The 15,383-nt window shown below is 30.5% G+C and overlaps 1 protein-coding gene across 4 annotated transcripts; it reads right to left on the bottom strand.

The window, feature by feature from the left end:
• Window positions 1–367: 367 nt before the first annotated feature.
• On the bottom strand, window positions 368–12,191 carry LOC134696433 (thyrotroph embryonic factor-like). 4 transcript variants are annotated; one of them, XM_063558242.1, is made up of 6 exons: window positions 11,938–12,191; window positions 8,686–9,024; window positions 7,745–7,840; window positions 6,683–6,769; window positions 5,450–5,532; window positions 368–3,416 (listed from the first exon to the last, which is right to left on the bottom strand). In XM_063558242.1, the coding sequence occupies exons 1-6, from the start codon at window positions 12,026–12,028 to the stop codon at window positions 3,174–3,176; spliced, it is 939 nt and encodes a 312-aa protein (XP_063414312.1). In that variant the 5' UTR covers window positions 12,029–12,191; the 3' UTR covers window positions 368–3,173. The 4 variants fall into 4 exon arrangements, with proteins under 4 accessions (XP_063414312.1, XP_063414313.1, XP_063414314.1 ...); XM_063558243.1 differs by lacking the exon at window positions 6,683–6,769; XM_063558244.1 differs by lacking the exon at window positions 7,745–7,840.
• Window positions 12,192–15,383: the final 3,192 nt, after the last annotated feature.

The raw sequence follows: 15,383 nt of genomic DNA, 5'->3' as shown, positions 1-15,383 counted from the left end.
CATAAACCAGGATCAAAGGGAATAATAAATCATCTGATGCCACAACTTTTCAAGTTCACATACTTTAAGCAATGTGTCAAAAAATTATGCCTTATCACTTATTTTATTTGATACCACTGCTGATGGACAGTTGGTCTAGTGTCAAAGCTGATTTGTAAAACTCTTTTGATTCAAGATTTCCATCTTTTTTTTATTACTTTGATTGTTTCCAAACTTTTCTATATGTTTGTGTCAGAGAAATTTTGTTAGTTTGATTTGATCATGGAATGAATAACAAAATGTATCTGGAGAAATTTGGTTAATCTGCAATTTGTGTGTGTTTGATTTTGATCAGTGATATTCTAGATGGCATAAGAACAATAAAATATAAATAGTAAAAAACAAATTTATTAACATGTACTAACAATGCCAATAGTTAGGAGATACAATTATTAAAACTTAACAATACATAACAATTATGTTTTAAACAGAATTTACATTGAGTTCTTTGTGGTAAAGAATAAGACTTTTCAGAAATACACCTTTTACTGTAACAGTTTCTAAATATTGAAAGTTTAGACTCCGAAATCCATGTCACACTGACAAAATATAATCAATACTACACTGATTTTTATCTAAACTTTATATATTAATAAAATGAATAAAATAATGACTTTTTTTGCTGGATGTCATCCATACCTGAGAGAGAAAGATTTTATCAGTCTTTTATAATAAATGTGAAACATGTTCTATCACATATAAAATTTTGTTACTTATATATGGCTTAAAGTACACATCATCCTATGTATATATATATATATATATATGTACAGAAGAAACACATGTGGCAATATTTAATTATTTTTTTTTAATTTCTGCAAGTTTTGATCCAACTTATGATTTGTCCTTTTTCCGTCTAGTTTAATGTATATAAGAGTTTCTTATTCATTATCACTTTTTCAAAGTTTGTTCTTTCAATTTTTGTCCTTTGTCTTTTAATGTGAAACAAATTTTGCTTGATGTTATTTCAAAATTCCACACCATTCTACTTACAACTATCACTGAAAACTTGTAAATCCACTTTGGACCATTTGTCTTACATTTCATCATCTCAACATCCTTGTTAATGATGTCTGAACTGTTAAAACAACAATAGCCTTCCCATAATGCAACAGCATATCTGAACAAGTTTATTACCCAGTCTGTATTCAGACTTGTGTTACTTGAAAACAGTCCAATCTAATTAAGACATGAGATTACAATGTTCAAAGGCTCTGAATAGTCCAAGTCTAAAACAAATTTAAATTTGTTTTCTATACATCACAAACAGTCTGAAAACCTGTCTTCTACTTACTAGCTAAGATAATAACATGCTTTACCTGTCAAATGATCACTTGCTTTCTAACTTTTTTACATATTTATTTCTTTTTTTTTTCTTTTTTTTTCATCATTTGTAATTTTTTATATTTTTTTTTTTTATTTATTTTTTATATTTTTTTTTATATTTTTTTTTCTTTATTTTCAAAAAAAGAATTTTCAATTTTTCTTCAAAAGATCAATTATATATATAACTACCACTAAACATTTCTGATTTTTTTTAAGAATCGTAATTAAACATTCATGTTCTCAGAACACAAAGCTATACAGATTCTCCTATTCTATCTTTAGAACAAACCATTATACGAATTTTCAAATTAACTTTTTAATATTATTTTCTTTTCTGATAAGAGTTCATAATTAAAACCATAGACAATAGTAATAAAGAATGAAAACATTGTGTTAGACAGAAATAAAATGAACATTATGTTATGAAATAAAAAGATTACAATGATGACATGATGAAAATGAGACAAAAAATAATGAAACATAAATATTTTACATCAATGAAAATATAGACAAATAGATTATTTTATATACAATTAAACATTTAATATTCTTTGTTAAAAATTTAGGATACTTTCTTATACTTTCAATAGATAAATCTCCATGTTTTAGTATCTTTTTTGGTCACCTACAAATACCAAAAGAATAAATGAAAAAAAAACCTGACAGAATCTATTTAAAATATAAGATATCCTTAAACTGAGGGATAAAATATAACTCGATAAAAAATTTCTAAATAAATCTAGATGTCCATGATTTTGAAATGTAAAAATAAAAAAAAAATACCCGTATAATATATCATGTACATGTCAACTTTCTATTCCATAATACAAGAAATGAAATGACACTTTTATTTCATAATTTGTAAATGATTCGATCAAATCTTGTAAAGAAAAAAACCTACTGTTTAACTTCCTTTTTGGTAAAAAATTTCAAAAGGAAAAAAAATAGCTGTATACCATATATTTGAAAATTCAACTTGAAATTTATGGTTTTATAGGATTGTTTATTATTTATTACAAATACATAACCTTTCAATTATTAGGTTTGAACAAAGTGTAATTACGAACAGTTCACTAACTTCTGTCAAAAAGTACCTTTAAAGAATGTAATATGAACCAAGTTACTTTACAAGCATAACGCTAACTTATAAATTCACAATACATTACATTTATACAATATACTCCATAAAAGTTTTGGTAAATAGATTTTAACTATCAAATTTTCCCTAATTTCATGATAAAATAGATGAAAAAAATGTAAAACTGCTAAGAAGGAGTCAGATTTTTAAAGCAAAGTTAACAAAGCCCTATTAAACAGCCTAAAGTGAAATATTGAATATCCGTGGACGACAATTATGTACTGAAAAAAAGTAAAACTTAGACTGGCCTCTTTTTCAAAAATGTCAATAATGACTTAAGGTGAAAGGAACAAGTTCAAGGTTGTTAACCTTTACTAGCTTTTAGGCCAAATAAAATATATAGATCTTTTTCCTGCCTCTCAACTAATCTGAGGTTAATCTCAAGACCTCTAAAGATTTTATAAACATTTAAAAAATAACTTTCGAGTCAATTGAGTAGACTTTTGACTCATGAGCCCAAAGATTATGTAAAAGAAATTACGACCTATAGCTACAGTGTTTTTAATGACTGTGGGCAGGGAACAGAATATATATTTTGTTGGCCTTAGTATTGTTAACCTATTTTACAATCTGTTCATTATACAAAATAAACCATTGAATAGGAATGCCCATTGAAATATTAACCATGATAATGTCTGCTGCAGGTTATGATCAATGTATTAAACAGTTCTCATGATGTGGAATTCAATTTTTTCTGGGCATCTTCTAGAGACTTCTTTAACTGTGCGTTTTCTTTCTTGAGTTTTTGAACTTCTGCTGTCAGTGTATTATTACATTTCTCTAGGTAAGATGCTCGCATAGCTATTTGATTTTCCTTCACGCGTCGTGCATCTCTTGAGCGTTTTGCAGCTACATTGTTCTTCTTCCTTCGACACCAATATTTGTCGTCTTTTTGTTCATCAGGAACAAATACCTAAAATGTAAACAGAAATTGTCAATATTCAATAAGGACTTAGTATAAATCAGGCTATGGGCTACTCCTTTTGAATTGTTCATATCTAATATATTTTGCTATTTGAGGCTTTTATTAACCCACAATCATGCCAATAAAGTTTTGCCCATTATTGAATACAGTACTGTATCTAATACTTAACATCCACATACTTTGGTTTCTGGTGGCAAATGATCTCATTGAATATCAGAACATATTACTGTTTTAATATTCACGAAGTTATAAAAGTACCTAAACAAATCAATATCTGATTCATTTATTCCTCTGATGTAATTTAAACCTGATTTCTTAAAAATTCTTTAATCGCATCATTGAATATTTCATTAATGGTCTTTCAATAATGCTTTTACCATTCATATGTAAATGTTTATGTTATTTGTTATTTCATTTTAACAAATCATGTCACATGTTCGATAGACCTCTCTTACATGTATCATCATACATGGAGTATAATTATCTCAATGATGTAGAAGAAAGTTATACCTGTTGCAAGGTGTGAACAATATGTGTAATGATAAACAAATATCAGGTAGCGTATACCTTTTGTGTAGGTAAATAATTGTAGCACCTGAGTAAGGTGTTATATATTCACCTGTCAGACTAACTAACAGAGGAGAAGTTTGATTGTAATATATACCCACCACTCCCTGATTTGTGGTTCATGGATAATTATTTCAACCAAAATATTGATTACCGGAAGTATCTTAATAAACAGCTGCCACATAGATATAATCAATTCACCAAAGTTTCATGATAATTTGTTGAAGCGTTTTATAAGTTATTGTCTGACATGTTGATGGCAGACGGACAACGGTACGCCATAATATATCCTTTAAACATGCGTATAAAAATGTAATCAAATATTTCACCTGCCATCAGTAAGTAATGTATAAGTGATTAACTCTTCTGTTAAACAGGGATTTTTATTTGAAGTGAATTATCAAATTTCATAAACTCGTGAACTCATTTGTATTATCGAACCGCAGGTGAATAATCATGTTGTGATTGGTTTAATGCCGACATGTGGTGACCCCCTCTGAGACCGTAGGGGGTAGTAAATTTCATAGGTGTGGTTCACGACGCGTTAATGGTGACGTTATCTATTAATGTTGTTGTGTTTCATTGTTTATTTTCCCACAAAATGCAGCAGAAAGTCTAGTGTGCAATAAATTTGTTATATGGTTAACTTCTAACCCCCTACAGATCCATAGAGGGTGATTAAAATCCATAGGTGAATGCCTCTGGCCACACCCCCTATGGATTTTACTAACACTCTATGGATCTGTAGGTTGTCAGTAGCGAACCATATAACTTATATCTTATAGTGCCGATATCTTTGCTTCTTATTGAATATAGAATTGCTTATCCTTGATCTTTGGTTAAGGAACTTGATACATGTTACCAGAAAAAAACATATATGTCTCATTGTTATAAATGAAAGTCAAATGTTGGTCCATCATCACATGATTTTTTGAAAACTGTCTCCAATTGACACCACCAATTGTTGCATGACGTCCGAGGAGTGAAATTATCAATTTATCCATCATGATGTTATCAATCAATAGACAACTTTCCAGTTCGATGCATTTCTGTCAAAAACTTTGGTTTTAGTGAACATCACTTGTACATTTAGGTGAGTTGTGACTTCCATTCAATATTGAGGGAGTGGTTGAAAAACCATAAAGCTATATTGCACGAATTATTCGGCAAATTAAATTCTCATAATTAACAATCTGCACCGCTGTCATTAGGGAATTGTGATTAAGTACCTACTGAACAAAGTTTATTTCTAGTTTATCCTGCACAATGGCGATCACTAAAATGCTTGATGAACGTTTAAAGGGCAGGGATACAGGTGAGCCCTGTGTCTGGTTAATGACATCACAAAGGCGCTTATAATTGACGATTTTTTCAGTGACGGATGAACTCGAAAGTGGTCTATTAAAAGAAACCCGTAGCTATTATGAGTGGACATTAATCGTACGCTAGCTCACCTTTCTTGATTTCTTAATCATTGGCTGTGGTTTAAGTTCATCTTCTGAAAATTTTCTTTCTTTTGGATTAAATGTTTCTTCTCCTAAAATTAAACACCATTTGATTATAGCAACAGCTATTAATGTTTCACTACTGATGATAGTGTTACACATGTAAAATCATGTCAATAGTTATAAAGCTGGAAATCAAACCTTTAAAGTATTTTTTTACATGTGTGAACGAAATGAAGTCCTGCACAAAATATTTACATAACATGTAATATGAAGTTAGTATGATGCATTAGATATTTTAAAAGATATTGAAAGGACAAAGTAAAAGACAGTTAAAATACAATGATATCAAATTCTTTTTCATTTTTGTCACAAAATTTACAAATGTAATAGTTCATTTCTCATTTTCTTAAAAGATAAACATTTGCTCTTAAAATGCATATTATCGCATGTATAGTTATATTACGGGTCAAGTTATTTTTTAATCTAAAAAGATATGATTACAAAATGATATGTTAAATTTGTGTGGACAGCAGGAGGATGTCCAAGATGGACAAGGGGAAATTTCAAAATGATATGTTAAATTTGTTTGGACAGCATAAGGATGTCCAAGATGGACAAGGGGAAATTATAAAATGTAATGTTAAGTTGTGAATACTAGTGGGATACTTATTGTGGAAAAGGGGAAATTACAAAAATCTATCAATCTTGTAATGTTATGGACTCAAGTCTGAAGCCAATACTCTATTTGCCAATTAATTTATTGATCCTGTTATTATAGACACAGTTTAACAAGCTGTTTCACTTTGGATGGCCATATGCTTTAAAATCAATAACTGGTGACCTTCTGCTGTTGTCTGTTCTATAGTCGGGTTGTTGTCTCTTTGACACATTCCCCATTTCCATTCTCAGTTTTACTGAGAGAGCAAATTTGTCTGTATGCTGACCTTAAGTTGCTTATATTAACTTTGGTTGTTACATGTAGAAGTCTCATTGGCACTCATACCAAAAATATTATTCCGATTGTGTCCAGTTTAAAACCAATCAATGTTTAACAATAGGAAACAGCAAAGTCTGTAATAACAGAATCAAGTCAGTAATTAGCAAATAGACTATTGATGTCCTTTAGCTAAATGTTGTTGTATGGAAGTTATTTCATATCTATGCATATATATCTTAACTTCCTCTTTTACCAGGAAAAATATTTTGACCAGTATATATATTGGTCAATAATGTTTTTACCTGGGACATTGACCAATTCTTGTTCCCCCTCCTCAACGCTAAAATCTATTTCTACTACAGGGGAACGCCTTTCACTATTCTGTATGACTACAACAAAGGAATATCATTTGGTTAACATCATTCTATAGTTTAATAAATGTGCTGCCCTCCAACCAGACAAGATGTCAATTTAGGAATCATACATTTATTGTACAATTACACAGAATTAAACGACATCTTGCTTTGTGAAGTTACTCAAACAAAAAGAGAAACATGCCTGAATAAGAAATCTTTTTTAAATTGACTTTCTAACCTATATTTCTTTGTAAAATTCATTTTTAAAAAGGTCAGACACATGGCCACTTAAATTCCAACTGGTTAACATCAGCAATTTAAATAAGACATCATTGGTTAATCTCTATATATATATAGCTACATGTATTTTAGGATTAAAATTGAAATTAATCCATAAAATCATTTATAACCAAAATTAAAATTCTAAGGTAAAAAGATTTTAGTTCTTAAATATTTAAATCTTTTCCATATCTACATGTATCATAGATGTTGATCAGCCATTAAAGACCATTGTCCTTCCTAAAGACACCTAATGAGTAAATCAATACAAACATGGTGTACGTGAGTATATGAACGTTCAGGCGATTTCTTATTCAGGCATAGTCATGATTATATATATAATGAGACAATAATGAGAGGATCAAATTTGTTTAGTTTCGTCTCTGATAAGTAATCCTTCATTATTGCTAGCAAAATCAAAAGTGAAAGCTAAAACAATCCAACTCAGATTTAAAAGATTTGGTTAATATAACCATATCTGTAGGGCCATCAATGTACGTATGTAAAAATGTATTAATTAAAAGAAACTGTGTTCATTTTACAATGCAAAATATAGAAATTTGAAAAAAATGGAAATTTACAATAAACAAAACATATCCATGTATGTTATTTAACATGTTAAATAAGGTATGTATTTTGAGCTTTCTGCATCTTTAACCTTCGATGGACTGTTTTAGCTACATATAACCAATGTATAGGAATGAGATAAAGGTTCAGTATAAGACCGACCTGGTACCGTTGATAAGATCACATCTTGTTCAGCGACATTGAATTCAATGTTTATATCTAACGGACAACCACTTTCTACAACATCTTTCTTTTTCTCTGAAATGCATAGCAAATCAACTGTTACTATGGAAACAGATTTATAGATTTAATATATTGTTTGTTTTCTTCAGCCTGTAGACTTTTAATCATTTATATCAATAAATGTATATTTACCCGGTCATTGCCTGTGTAATGTTTATTGTTTGTGAAAAACACAAATGCCTCGGTTTGATAAGTGTGAAAAACATGGTGTCTCCTTCTGTTTGCATTTAAATACGCTATTCATGGGGTTTTTTCCCCACTAAAGTTAGTTTTATCTTTATATTTACAACTGAGATCAGTTTGTTTTCAGTTTGCATTTATCTTCCATACATGTAATATTACATTTCTGTATGTGTACAAATTTAAAATTCATGTGGATATGCATGTACATACAAATGTTACTTTGTATTTAGAAGTAAATATGTGTACCCTTTCATACTATATTGATGTGTAAACATTTTTTTTTAGTAACGTGATCAGCAAGACTAATTACTTATAAGAGTGTATGTCAAATGCTGAACTGCTCAATCACATGACCAGATCCATTCACAATATGCTTCCTTGTCACACAACGTTCACAAATGTTCCAGTCAGATGACATTTACAAATGTTCCAGTCACAGGACATTCAAAAATGTTCCTATCACATGACATTCACAAATGTTCCAGTCACATGACATTCACAAATGTTCCAGTCACATGACGTTCACAAATGTTCCAGTCACACGACAATAACAATTGTTCTAGTCACATGAAGTTCACAAATGTTCCAGTCACATGACATTCACAAATGTTCCAGTCACATGACGTTCACAAATGTTCCAGTCAAATGATGTTCACAAATGTAACTTATATAAATACCTTCTTCACAAGATTCATCATCTGAATCTGAATCCTCCATGTCATCTTCTTGAGGACTTTGAATTTCCTTGATATTGACTGTGGATGTAGGTGCACAGTCTGACTCCTTGGGAGAAGAGACTTGGCTGTCTTTAGACTTACTGCTTCCATTAGAGGCCTCATTGAGATCTACAGGGATGCCGTTCTCAGATAAAAACTCATCTAAGTCCATATACTCTAAACTTATGTCCCCATCAGTGTAGTCAGCACTGCTCCATAAATTTGGACCCAGAAAAGCTGACGTTGGGTCAAATGTAGGTGACATACTACCCTTATCCTTTGGCTTGAAACTTCCTCCATCTGAAATTACAAAAGTTATGTACTACATGCAACATTATGGCTAACATACAAATATCTGAATTGTTAAAAACTTGAAATATCTTGTTTTGTAACAAACATTTTGTATGTTAGCCATAATGATAGAATTAATATATTAGGTTACTGGAACCAAATTTGATAGCAGTTATTTATTAATCTATAAGGTACCACATTTGATATCTTATGTAGCAATTGTTTGTTAAATTCAGTGTTATTCAAGAGGTCTACCTGTCTTGACGTTATCATACTGTTTATCAGTGACCATTGGAAGTACATGTGTACTCAGGACTGATATGATAGACAGTGTATACAGTTCATGTGTATTACAATTTACTTATATACGGCCTAAAGCCCTATATATATTCACATGAGGGTAACAGGGGATTAAATATACATGTACATATAGGTAGCAAGTTAAAGCATTTTTTGAAGACAACATAGAGTCACTGCAGTTAAAAAATATTCACTCAATTGATATGCTGAATCAATGATCCTGAATAATACATTTTGAAACATGATAAATTCATCTTTTGGTATGATTTTTGTCCATAAAATAAAAATTTACTGCTGAAATGGTAATATCCACAAAACCCTACTGTTTGACCCAAAGAAACCATTAAAACTGCTCATCTACAGGGCATATATAGCATGTATAGACTAAGAGAGATGCTCATCCACATACACTAGTAAATTATAAGAGCTGTGCATGCTGATCGACAGAACCCATATGATCTGTATACCTACAGAACCATGAGAGCTGCTGGTTGACAGAACCCATCTGATTATCCTCAATCTAACATGTCTTGCATGTCTAATGTCAATGAATATGTTTAATATTAATCTGTAGAATTCCTATCATCTTAAAATAAAATCAGAAAAGCATGAAAAGCAGGAAATTGTAATTTGTTTAATTCTTAGTGAAGATATATACATGTACATGTATATAGTTTTCTTTACGGATTATTATTAATCCTAATTAATATGAACATGAGGGATTTTGATATCAATACTACATGTATTGGGTCAAAATTCAACTTTTATTATTTGCTATGAAATTAATGAAAAATGGTGATTTTTCTCCTTTCCAACAAAATGTACAACGTGGGTCAAAATTCAACTTTTATTATTTGCTATGAAATTAATGAAAAATGGTGATTTTTCTCCTCTCTCAACAAAATGTACAACGTATGTTAAAATCTTAAATTGTCTGATGTAGAGAATATTGTATAACTCAAGATACATGTACATGTATTATATACGCCCTCAGGTCATTTGGTCTAAATGGAGACAAATACATTATACTGGTAAAAGGATATTATTCACATCATTTCAAAACAATGAAAAAGCCAGAACAACTACACATCATTCACTGTACTTCTTTAACAATGAGCAAATCTAACACTTTGAAGTATTTAAGTCTTTTACTCAAAGACCATATTAAAAGATATAATTATTGTCAATGAAGAATGATAAGTTTTCAATAATTTTGGAGGGAAGTCATTCACTGATTTGATCAGATTTTTTTTGAAAAGCATGATAAATGAGGAGTAACCAATTTCATTTCACACGTCTTGGTGTCAGTGTAAAGATACGAAAATGTGAAATAAAATTATACCAGACTCATTTCTATAAGTATAAAATATAACTTCAATTTGAATTATCTTTTAGAATAAATATTTTTGTAGTTTATTTCATTCCAAAACATACAATTTTACAAGTTGTATTGATAGTGAAAAATTCTGAACTTAAAAAGTACTTGCCAAATGACATTAATCAATGGTAATTTTTGGTGCATGACTATAAAATATCCACTTTCTATTGAACATTAAAAAAAATTACCAGCTTATGGTGAATCATGCTCAGCCTAATATTTTCCAAAAAAAATAAAAGGAAACAATAATTATTTGAGACGGCTGCAGAATCTCAATATAGATATACATGATGTATATAGATTCTACTACTGCACGGAGTGTGATACATTATTTACCCACCCCAGACAGTTAAATATTTAAATTTGACTGTTGATAAAGGATAAATATTGTTTCACACAACATTTGCTGGTGGAATCAGTTTCTCTGCTGATTTTTTAAACAATACATGTATGAAGACAATCATTATCCTTCTTTTCGAATGATCTGCCAAAAAATGTGTTTCTTATATGCGACGTCATCAGACATAGTTGCCCTTTTGCATGTCGACACAATAGGAAATTCAGAGGAAAGCAAGAAAATTTCAACTTCATAATCTGATTTTGACCAATGAAGAACCGAGATCAAACAAATAACATGTTGATAAAATAAAAATAATCAGCATGTCATGCAAAGGATAATTTGTGTAGGAATAAGAGAAAAAAATCAACCAATTTGACATGTTTGACACTAAATATAAATGTAGCCGAAAATGATCATTTGAAGTCTGATGGTATATGGCGATCCTACTCTTTATCCCTATCTATTTCTATACTGGTTTAAAAACACACAATATATCATTTTTATATGTTCATGTATAATTATCTCGAAAAACAAAAATAACAATATTATTAAATAATTGTGTATTCCAGTGTGTTCACAAAACACAACAGATCTCAACTAAGTTATATTTCGCCACATGATGGCACATCCAATGCCAAGGTTTTTTTGTTGCCTAGTAAATCTATATCAAATGCGTAGTATTGGGAGACTTTCGTTGGTATTGGCAATTTCTTTGAGAGTGGTATTTATCTTTTCAATAAATTTCGATAAATGCAATTTGTGTTGCAATTTCTAAACATTAGTTTATTGATTTAGATATGTGCTTTTGTACTGTTCTTTGCTTGTGGAACCACCAAAATCAAAAATTGTTATACAACACATAATTTGACCTTCGCCTCTGAGACTGAAATCGATTTAATCTTACCTTTATTAAATTGTGGCGGATTTTGGAGAACAGGGTTTTCTAGAAGTTCCTTAAGACTGTAGCTAGTGTGCCCTAATCCAAAAAGTGACATCTTACTATCGTTTCAATTCTAAAACTGTTAAATCCAAATGTTAGAAACCTGTGTTTACGTTAGCCGACCACACAAGTTTGACACCATGCAATAAAATGACTTCAGCCAATCAAAAGACGGGCACTTGTCAATAAGTACTGGTTACCTGTATGTGAAAACGAATTTAATTCGGAGCAAAGGGTAGAAGGAATATGGATAGATTTAATGCGGTTTGGATCGGACTGAGGATTATTTGCTCCTCGGAATAGAATGGAAAATTTTATTAAAAGTCGGGTTACATGAAATATTATTAACAGAAGCTCCTATAATACATTGTTTGTAAAATGTTTTTAAAATTTGTAATTTCAAGTTTTTAAACAAAACGAACGGTTATTAAGAAATAAATTGGCTTCAAATTTCTTATTTCAATCGTCCTGTCCAGCTACTGTACAAATTAAACGGCAATTATTTAGGTTTTTTTTAATAATTTGTAATTTTTTTACTTCTGAAAGTTTTGTATAATTTTAAAACAAGAGAAAAGCAATGAGATATCATAACTAAACAAAAAATGGAAATTATTAACCATCAGAGGTTTGTGACGTTTTTCGGCTACATTTGTAAAATGTGTGCCGCTCGGCTTGTTTTTCCCCTAGATATAAGCCTCTTATATTCCTAGTTTGAAAATATAATTCCATGATTTTGACAATTATAATGTAAATAATATATGACATATTGCCAGTGGACCCAATTATTTAAGTTCTTTTTTTTTTAATTCAGAAGATATACATTTTTCAGTAAAAAATACTTTATAGCTTCTTTTTTTTTTATATGGAAACGGTTAGAATATAATAAGAGGGCATATAAAACATAAACAATATCATATGCTATGCTTGGGTGAATCCAATACAGTCATTTCTAAATAGTTTTTTTTTAACCATAGTGTCCCGATTCAAAAGCATTGATCTTTTAAAAAAAAGGGGGGGAGGGGTCCACTCTTGTCGCGGTTTTACCACCGTGACATATCTTGTGCAATTGTACATGTCCACCGGTCCCAAACATATCAGCTAGTGTTCTTAATGTTATGCTAGTTGCTATCGTAAGTGTCGTCCTTGTAATTAGGAGACAGATTTAATAAAAGCAACTGCATGCATCTGAATTGTTTACCGGTATAAAATTGAGAATGGAAATAGGGAATGTGTCAAAGAGACAACAACCCGACCAAAGAGCAGACACCGACGGTCGAAGGCCACCAATAGATCTTAACGCAGCGAGAAAATCCCGCACCCAGAGGTGTGCGTCAGCTGGCTCCAAAAACAAAAAGTCCGAATCCGACGTCAGAATAGGTAACATAAGAAACTAAGATAAATGACAATGATACATAAATTGATAAAGGGTCCGACTCCTAGCAGCCAGTTACTGATATGTCAGTTCCAAACCTCAATTAAACTGTTTGAAATATTATGTCTTCTTAATATGAATATCAAGCACTATTCCTCCCGTTACGGGTTTAAGAAGAATAAAACCCCTATCCTGCCAACCGGCAACTTGTTGTAGTAATGCATCAATATTTAAGTCAACCTATGCAATCTTTAATGACGTGCCAACAGTATCGTAACTATATTCCTTCATTAAAAAGTCTGTAAAAAAAAATGAGTTGAATGCCGACATTTTTTGTGCCGTTGTAAAGCCAATAATACCATAACAAATGGATGTGAATTACAGAAATACGTGAACGTATAAGATGTCTGAATGTTGAATTATATTTACGTATGATGTTCTTGTACAGATGATAACATTTAATAAATGTTTTGACTAGTTTGTGAGATCGAAAACCCTGGTGTAATATTTTTTCAGTAATACATAAATTTCTCTATGTATATATTGACTAATCTGAATAAAACTATTGATGAAATAAAAATAGTGTACAAATCGTGTTTTATTTTTCCGTATTAAAAAAAAAGAAAAATAGTCAAATAGACACCCACTCTCCCGAGTACATTTAGAATAAAATTATCAAAATCATGTATCATGATATTGGAAAGTCCGTAAACCGAATCATGATTTTTTTTCTGTACGTGGTGAGTTACCGCCTCGCGTATTTGTGGTGTCCAAATCTGATCAATTCTATAAATACTTCACGTTCTTCAACATGTGTTTATCTCAGTCCATAAAGGTTACCGAATCTATTTTTAAAACACTTGATGTCACGGAATTATGAACTCTAACTTTACAAAGCGAACATGAAAAACAGTCCTGTTTAAGTGTCGATTTGGTATATTGACTTAACAGTGAATACAAACATATCTTATTAAATCCATTGATACTCTAAAAGTTTTAAAACTTCAGTTTGCGCGATCTATAAATTGCATCTATGACCGGGTCACGTGAATCGAATATCTCCCACGTTATTGGACACGTTTACAACTCACGTGATACAAGTACGGTTGTACTCAACAAATCGTTGTCTCAAATAAACCATGCACATGTTATCAAAATATTAGGGTGAATGACCCAAGGACGTATATAAGCTTGTTAGTAATACGTCATTGGAATGACCGCAGAGAAATAAATTCATCCGACAATCAATTTCGAAAAATAAAAGAGACTTTCATTATTGAAAACTTTTATAAAACATTTGATAATAATAGATATTTGGAAAATATGGCAACGTCCTGATTATTATTGGTGATCTAAATCAAGAATTTGTACAGTAAGACTTTGTAAGAGTCTTATTAAAAAGTAAAATCATAAAAATAATATGAGGAAGGCGCTACCTTAAATGCCAGCTTTATAATGTCCTAGATATTGATTGGTTGTTGGTGGTTTAATGTTCAGTGGCAAATATTTCATGCATGTTCAGAACGAATGTCCAAGGCTACAATAACGTTTTGTTTATATCTAAAATAAAATTATAAGTTCAGATGGAAAATGCTATTTTTCTTGAAAAAAATATTCTGATTCCAAAATTGATGAATAAAAAAGCATAGGACAAAAAAATATTTTGAATCCAGATCTTTGCCAAAAATGATTTTATCTTTCAGATATGCAAATTAAATTTAACTTTTATATATCTAAAAACATAAAAACTTCCCAAACCGCACATGTCAGTCTGTACACAGTATTTTTTAGGTGATAATAAGACTGTATTTGCCAATTTGTTATGATAAACCTTAATACTAGTGTTAAATTTTGACTAAATAATTTTAAATGATAGCGCTGAAGGGCTTCGTTAAAAAAAAATCTGACTCGAATAAAAACATTTGTATTTCTGATCATCTTCAGTTTGCGAGTTCTACATCAATATCTGACATGTACTATTTAACTAACTCAGAGTCAGTTTTATGTCATTTCTTGCATATATTTTTTTTGTTACATG

The sequence above is a fragment of the Mytilus trossulus genome, chromosome 14 (assembly GCF_036588685.1).
Source record: "Mytilus trossulus isolate FHL-02 chromosome 14, PNRI_Mtr1.1.1.hap1, whole genome shotgun sequence".
NCBI lineage: Eukaryota > Metazoa > Mollusca > Bivalvia > Mytilida > Mytilidae > Mytilus > Mytilus trossulus.
Note: the sequence above shows the minus strand (reverse complement) of the source record. Positions and strands in the feature narration are given on the sequence as shown.